The sequence below is a fragment of the Onthophagus taurus genome, chromosome 2, assembly GCF_036711975.1.
Source record: "Onthophagus taurus isolate NC chromosome 2, IU_Otau_3.0, whole genome shotgun sequence".
Taxonomy (NCBI): domain Eukaryota; kingdom Metazoa; phylum Arthropoda; class Insecta; order Coleoptera; family Scarabaeidae; genus Onthophagus; species Onthophagus taurus.
The window spans coordinates 23274219-23282683 of NC_091967.1; the positions used below are offsets into that span (position 1 = coordinate 23274219).

General features: G+C 33.3%; 2 protein-coding genes across 2 annotated transcripts; both read left to right on the forward strand.

The window, feature by feature from the left end:
* The first annotated feature begins 265 nt into the window (after nucleotides 1–265).
* LOC111415982 (glucoside xylosyltransferase 1 shams) lies at nucleotides 266–1717 on the forward strand. The gene is made up of 6 exons (XM_023047892.2): nucleotides 266–488; nucleotides 546–690; nucleotides 741–872; nucleotides 923–1265; nucleotides 1323–1495; nucleotides 1547–1717. Exons 1-6 carry the CDS (start codon nucleotides 358–360, stop codon nucleotides 1697–1699), a joined length of 1077 nt encoding a protein of 358 aa, XP_022903660.2. The 5' UTR covers nucleotides 266–357; the 3' UTR covers nucleotides 1700–1717.
* A 221-nt stretch (nucleotides 1718–1938) lies between these two features.
* LOC111415986 (RPII140-upstream gene protein) lies at nucleotides 1939–3059 on the forward strand. The gene is made up of 5 exons (XM_023047898.2): nucleotides 1939–2174; nucleotides 2228–2393; nucleotides 2450–2538; nucleotides 2592–2725; nucleotides 2782–3059. Exons 1-5 carry the CDS (start codon nucleotides 2011–2013, stop codon nucleotides 3003–3005), a joined length of 777 nt encoding a protein of 258 aa, XP_022903666.1. The 5' UTR covers nucleotides 1939–2010; the 3' UTR covers nucleotides 3006–3059.
* Nucleotides 3060–8465: the final 5406 nt, after the last annotated feature.

The following is an 8465-nucleotide window of genomic DNA, read 5'->3' on the forward strand; positions in this document are numbered from 1 at the left end:
TTTTTTATTATAAATACACAATTAAGAAACTATATTTTGGGGAATCTTTCAGTATAGATTTACAATTAATAAAAAGATAATTATATTTAATTATATTTGATTAAAAATGTAATACCAACCTAACTCAAACTAAAAAGAAATCACTTTTTTTATTGTTAAATTTAATTCTAGTGAAACATAAAATTCCCCCATGAGTATTGATTACCACTTTAATATTGAAGCTGTGATTTTTTTCGATGAATATTCTAAATAATCTATTTTAAGCCGTTTTTAAACGTATATTTAAGGGATTAGTTATGTATTTAAAACGCACTTTATGCACTAAACGTTGTTAAACTCGTTTTGAAAAAGTATACAATGAAACACAAGTGTCTTAAGTTTATCTCAGTACTTTTATTAGTATTAATATACAGTATTTATCATTACAAAGTAAATTATTCGAATAATAATAATGTAACTCAACGTGATATAAGTTTAATTAATGAGCGGTAATATAACAAAATTTTTTAAAGGTTATGGTTGAATTTTTTCTAATTTTCTTGTAGAAACATAGTCTTGGCTGTTGTGGCATGTGGGGATCGACTGTATGAAACATTAAACATGATTAAATCTGCTATCATGTTTAGTGAAAGCAAAATAATGTTTGTAATATTAACAGAAGATGATCTAATCGAAAGCTTTGCTGAAAAAGTGAGGGTTAAGGAAGTGTTAACGAATAATTTATTGTCTTTTCCTTCCAGTTATCTCAATGGCAAGAAATGACATTAAAGAAGTTTACCTTTAAAATAATGCCTTTAAAATTTCCTGTGGGGGATACAAAAGAATGGAGAATATTATTCAAGCCTTGTGCTTCGCAAAGATTATTTTTCCCAGTAATTAAGCTTTTAAATCGAATTTAAAACATCATTAATATGATTCTTAGTCTGTTTTAGGCGAAATCGACTCTTTAATTTACGTGGATTCAGACACGTTGTTTTTAAGTCCAATTGAAACACTTTGGGACCATTTCACACACATGAATTCAACTCAAATGGCTGCATTGGTGCCTGAGAGTGAAGTGGCTAATATAGGGTGGTACAATCGATTTGCTAGACACCCATTTTATGGCCCCATGGGTGTTAATTCAGGTGTTATGCTTATGAACTTGACTAAAATGAGAGAATTTCATTGGGTTGAATATGTAATACCAATTTATAAAAAGTATAAGTTACAATTAACTTTTGGTGATCAAGATATTATTAATATTATATTTCATTTTCACCCGGGTAATAAAAATAACAACAAAAAAAGAGTTAAAGTCTCAATTTTGTTTTTAATTGCAGATAAACTTTATTTAAATCCATGTCGGTATAATTTCCGCACAGATCACTGTATGTATATGAATAATTGCAAAAACGTTGAGAAAGAAGGAATCGTGGTCTTGCATGGCTCAAGAGGTGTTTTTCATTCAGGAAAACAACCTGCTTTTCAAGCTGTTTATAGAGCTTTTGAAGAGGTGTATAACACAAAAATCTTTGCAATATTATAACTTAAATCATTCGTTTAGTTTCAGTTGAATGGAGACTTAACGCGAGATTTTTATCAACCTCTGGAAACTTATGTGGACCTAACCTCAAACACACCTTGTGGAACCATTAAAGACGCTTATTTAATACACATTAAAAATTATATAGATAAAAACGACAAAGCCATCGAATAAATTTTATATGTTTTTAAATATTTGTTTTATTTTTATTAATAAATTTGATTAATAACATAACCTCAATTTTAAGTGACATTTAATTATATAACCTCAAAAAATCGAGTTTTTGATATAACCGAGATCTAATTCACAATCTCAATTAATAAACATTAAAAATTATGTAGATAAAGACGACAAAGCCATCGAATAAATTTTATATTTTTTTAAATATTTGTTTTATTTTTATTAATAAATGCGATTAATAACATAACCTCAATCTTAAGTGACATTTAATGATATAACCTCAAAAAATCGAGTTTAGCTATAAAATGAATCGAATTTTATTAAAAAGATGTAAATTTGCAACGCTTCTATCGTTTTTCGGTATTGAAGACATGGATGCTGTTGTGAATAAAACAAGAACTGAACAACTAAATGAAATCGATTCAAATGAAACGGGATTAGACAGATTAATTAAAATATTTAAAGCCGAGTTAGTTCACTTGGAATTTGTTAAACGTTAATTGCAGTTTTATTATTTTCTAGCGAATTTAATACCATGAGTCCTGAACTGAGTTCGATTGTACAGGTAAGTTGTATGAGTATTTTTACCGGAGGTCTTTATGGAGGTGTAATGTCGAGTAGAACTGCATACATGGATTTTATGCGAAATAATCAAGCGACAGCTTTCAAGGATCACCTACATGCTAAAGTAATTTTAATCATTTTTAAATGTAATATCGCTGTCTAATTAAACTTGTTTTTAAGAAACTCCTTCAAGAGAAAGTAACTTTAAGTTTTGCAAAAGGAGCCTATAATTGGAGTTGGAGATTAACATTATTTTCAACTTCCTATACGTATAAATAAAACAATAATATAGAAATTAAATTTATCACAAAAAATTTTTTAGGGCTATATCCACAATGATATCTGTGTACAGAGGAAAACATGGAATATTTGAGCATATGGTTGCAGGCGCCACAACTGGATTTATTTATAAATTCTCAGCTGGTCCAAGAGCTTGGTTAGTTGGATCAGGATTAGGTAAAATCTTATCTATAAATATCAAATTGAAAATCTTAACTTTGTTTTATTAAAAGGTTTAGTTCTTGGAACTGTTGCTGGTTCTGTAACTTATGGAATTTTATCATATACTGGGCTGTCTATGGATCAAGTAAGATATTGGCAGTATAGATGGAAAGAAAAACGGGAGCAAGCTTATAAAGATACTATAAGAAGTCAAATGGAAGGTGAGAAAATGTTTTTGGAAAGGGACGCAAAGTTAGGACCCCCACCAGGATTAGAAACCATACCAAATAGTTAAATAATTTATAAGTTTTTAATTTCACATGTTAAAATAAAAGGTAGTTATTTTCAATGACTTTATATTCATGAATTTTGTTTCCTATAATTAACTTTTTATTACTTTTTTGGTTATCCAAATCCCAATAATAAGATCCTTTTGCAGTCCTAGATGGTATTCTTTAAATGAAACAAACTAGCTGATGAAACACTTCTCACTCTTGATGTTTCCTGCAAAGAGAAATGGCTTTAAACAACAGAATATATGGATTTCAAGCAGAAAGGCCTGACCCCTGTTGAAGATGCTAGGCGAAAGTTCACTTATTATTAAGATGAGCCCCTCAATTTGGCCAAACAAAGAAAAGGACCACACCTGACGAATGAAAAGGGTGTTGAGAGATATTAAGACCGCTTGCTATTAAAGAGCCGACTTTTCGAAACTCGTCATACATGATGAAATCTCCAGCGCATTCCAAAAGATGAAAATCGGCACAGTCTTGGGCTTCGACGGTATTTATGAGTTCTTGGTTAAGTGCAGCCTGTTCGCCCAGGATTGGCTATCTGGATCTTTCGTTTCTGCAGAACGGCGGAGTGTCTCTACCCAGTAAACAAGAAACATCTGTGAAACATTTCAATTTTAACGTACAGTGAATTAAATGAAACATCTTAGAACTACGTTTATGTATCAAATACATTTCAATAGGAATATTTATGAAATATCATTAAAGTATGCAGCAGAAACATTTCATTTGAAACATTTCTTTACAAATGTATCTGAAACATGTCTGGAATATCTTCATCGCGGTAACACGGTCAGCGTCTTGTCACGTCTTGTTCTATTGTGTGTTTTGTTCTGTTCGCAGAACAATAATTTTGATAATTTTTTCGATGTTGCAATTTTCATCGATAACTTTCAAAATTCATTTCTTGAAGAATCCTTGTGGAAATATCACCAATTGTTAATTATAGTATCCTCTTTTTAATGCAAAAAGCCGTTTTGAAAAATCACTTTCAGTTCTTGAGAAAAAAATTTTTGAAATAAAGAACAATTTTTTCGCATTTTGTAATTTTCGCCGATTAAGTTTTAAAAATTCGTATAAAATCCAGTTCTTGGAATATGAGTATGAAAATTTCCCAAAGTGTAAATAAAAGTGTCCTCTTTCCAATGAACCAATGGGTTTTGAGAAATAACTGTTAGTTTTTGAGACAACAATATTTGAAGTTTTGATAAAATTTTCGATGTTGCAATTTTCATCGATAATTTTCAAAATTCGCTATAAAATTCATTTCTTGAAGGATCCTTGTGGACATATCACCAATTATTAATTAAAGTATCCTCTTTTTAATACAGCAAGCCGTTTTGAAAAATCGCTTTTAGTTCTTGAGAAATAAATTTTTGAAATGATCGACAATTTTTTCCAATTTTGCAATTTCCACCAATTAAATTTCAAAAATTCGTATATAATCCATTTCTTGGAATATTAGTATGAAAATTTCCCAAAGTGTTAATAAAAGTGTCCTCTTTCCAATGAACCGACACGTTTTGAAATATAACTTTTACTTTTTGAGAAAACAATATTTGAAGTTTTGATACAATTTTCGATGTTGCAATTTTCATCGATACTTTCAAAATTCGCTATAAAATTCATTTCTTGAAGAAATATCGTCAACTATTAATTAAAGTATCCTCTTTTTAGAGTTGCCTCGTTAGTTAAATCAGCATCAAAAAAGTTCATTTTTTATCTAGGATCCAAATTTAGTTGACATATCTTATCAGCTTTCTTATTTTCATTTTTATTCAAATATCGCAATAATGTGGCTATATGAAATGTAGCACCAGAAATTATAACCATCATGACCGGATAGATATGCCGGATAATCGGATATCCGGCCGAAGGGGATGCCGAATATCCGGCTTTTCGCAAAATCACTATCCGTTCCATCATTACTATTGAGCAGGTTAATTATAATTATTTGATCGTCTGCGAAGAGTAGTGTTTTCAGGACATTGTACTTCGTGCTGGCATCAATGTGGTATTGCAGACGTGCTCCCTGGAACTATTAACAAAAAAAAAAACGAAAACAAAGCTGCTGGGTTCGATCGTGAATTGCACGTAGAAATTACCTAGGTGCATCAAGCACTTTAATAGAGAACTGTGTCATGAATATACATAATTATACATATTATTGTGTCACAATTATTCACATCGTCAGCTGATGCTCCACTTCTGCACTAATTTAAAACCTTGCGGATACTTCGTATTTTTGCCTTTGCTGAGTTTTCGTCAAAATTGGGAATTGTTTTCGACATAATCTCAACTATCTTACTTAAGGCTTTATTTCTTGCAGTTCGGTCTTTATGTTCTGGAATTTATGATTCCACAAACACGGGCATTCTTCATATATTTCCAAACACGTTTATTGGCGCTTTGATTACCGGTGCCATTTTATTGGCGTCAATGAATTTTTGCTATTTCCACATGCAAGTAAAGTGGCGCCAGTTTAGTGGCGCTTATTAGCTGGCGCCAGAAGTTGTTTCCACATAAATGTTATAATTGTGTACTGCCACAGTAAATTGGCAGTAATAAAAATGGCGTGACGTGATGTACTTCGCGCTGGCGTCAATGTGGTAGTCCAAATGTGCTCCTTGGAACTGCACACGTTATTAACAAAAAAGAAGCGAAAACATAGTTGCTGGGTTACATCGTGGACTGCACGTAGAAATAACCTAGGTGCGTCTAATACTTTAATTAGAGAATTATGCCATGAAGATTATGAAGCGCTTTTTAATCATTTAAGAATGACTGAAGAGAGTTTCATGTTTTTGTTGAGGCAAGTATCCTCTGAAATACAAAAACAACATACGCATATGAGAGATGCCATTCCAGCTCACCTAAAACTGCAAGCAACTTTAAGATTTTTGACCTCTGGAGATTCTTTTACATCCTTGCAATATATGTATCGTTTGCCGTTGCTTGATGCTATTTACGAAGCTTTAAAGGATTATTTAAAAGTAGGTTTGATTTTTGATTAATACTTCTGGTAATTAATAAGAAAAACATCTTTATTGACTACTACTTTATTACAACTTTTCTTCATGATTCAGATAGATATGCTCATAAATTTAAGTCTGCATCATTCATTGCTTCCCGTATTAGTCGCCCAGTGTTATATGTTATCATAAGTTGTGCCTTCTGTTCCTAACCCAAAAGCGGTAGATGAATCTTCTATAAAAAACGAACTTGGCTGATTTAGTCTTTGTTTAACTAAATAATTAAGAATTTCAGCCTGACTTTCCAAGGCTTTGTTTAATGGAAGTTGTCGTAGGTGGGCAGCAATAGTTTTCCCAAATGCTTCAAACTCATCGCAGGTAGGTTGAGGTGTATTGACTTGCTGTGAAATTTCTTTTAAAGCGTCAACTGCTTTAGTCACAGCAAGTATATTACTAACATTTTTCTTTCTAATAGGAGACTCACAGAAAGTTTTATTGCTAGATATTTTCTTTTTAACAGGTGTTTCGCTTAAGTGAATATTTTTTGTATAGCCTTGACTCAATTGTTTCAATGATGGTGTTGGTACCCTGTCAGGGTCATTCTTGATTAGTGACGTCTTCACAAACCAATAAACTGTTATCCGGTTTTTCAGCTTTTACGGCATCTTTTCCAATATTTTGTGATTTCTAAATATAAGAGTGAAATAAAGAATTATGTTTTATTTAAACTAAAACTAGAACTAACACTAGACCTAGAACTAGAATCTTTCGGGTTCAGCTGTGCGCTTTTTGAAAAAAATTTTTGATGTTTCGGATGCCATGTTGCAACCTTTTTTAGAAACAAGTTCGACGTGACGAATTCGTTTAAAATTTGACAATAAATACATGAAAAGGCAATTAATAACTAATTAGTGTCTAATTGTCAACTAAGTTGTTTTGTTAAATCCGGGTGGAGAAGGCTTCGTTGAGTTCACCAACATCTTCCATGTGCGGCTGAGTTCCCAGCCATCTTCTCTATTCATGTTATTCCCATGTCGATGAATCTCTATCGCCTCTCTCGTCAATCTTTGGAAGTAATGTTCGTTTCGTGCTAGCACTTTGGTTTTTTCGAACTCTATGCTGTGTCCTCCTTTGTGGCAATGCTCTGCGACTGCAGTTTGTTGGATCTTCCTTAGTCGGACGTCTCTTTCGTGTTCCTTGATGCGGCACTCGATGTTACGTCCAGTTTGGCCAACGTAATATTTCCCGCAACTGCAAGATAGCCGGTAGACTCCCGCTCCCTTTAATGGGTTTAGTTTGTCTTTGGCTATCGGAAGATCGTTTTGTATTTTGTTGACCGTACCGTATCGTACCACGATATCATTCTTCTTCAGACGCCTCGCAATTCGCTCCGTCACACCTGAAACATAAGGAAGACAGATAAAACCGGCTGGTGTCGTACTTACCGAGTCATCCTTCTGTTTGTGTGGTTTGGTGGCTTGTCGGATATCTCTCATCGTGTAGCCGTTCTTCTGCAGCACATCTTCTAGGAATCTTTCTTCTTTTCTTAGGTTCTCTTTATCGCATATCCTCTCTGCTCGCTGGAATAAGGCTTGAATCACGGACCTCTTCTGTTGTGGGTGGTGGTGGGATGAAGCCTGCAGGTACCTATTCGTATGTGTCTTCTTTCGATATACTCCCAGTTCCATGCCCCCTTCCTAGTGACTAACACATCCAGGAATGGTAACTGTTTTGCATTTTCTGTTTTCATGGTAAATTTTATCATGGGGTGCTGTGAATTGAGGTGGTTTAGAAATTCCTGGAGTTGCTCTTTTCCATGTTGCCAGATCACGAAAGTGTCATCGACGTAACGGAGCCATAGCTTCGGTTTCGAAAGATTCTAGTTCTAGGTCTAGTGTTAGTTCTTGTGATAGTGCTAGTTTTAGTTCTAGTTTTAGTTTAATTAATATTGGCCGTGAAAGCCTTCGTACTTAAATTATGTTTTAATATTGAATTATTTTCAGACATCATCTACAAAGGATGAATGGAGAAGTGTAGAAAACGGTTTTGCAAAAAGATGGAATTTTCCTGGATGTATAGGGGCGATAGACGGAAAATATGTTGTAATAAAATGTCCTGCTAAAAGTTGCTCCATATTTTATACCTACAAAGGAACGTTCAGTGTTATGCTTGCTTTAGTTGATAGCAATTATTGTTATATTTATGTAGATGTGGGTGCTGCCGGAAGAGAGTCGGATGGTGGTGTATTTTCTCGATCTAGTCTCAAAAAGGCTATAGATGAAAAGACTGTTACTATTCCGGAATATTTTGTGCCGTATGAAACCGTACTCAAGATGTGCCAAACTCCCTTTTCAACAAAAATTTTGTAACTATCGTTTAAGAAAGCTCGACGCATTGTCGAAAATGCATTCGGCATTCTAATGACAAAATTTCGAATATTTGAGAAACACCTATGCGAAGTTAGCCCCCAATTTTTCTAGCCCCCAATTA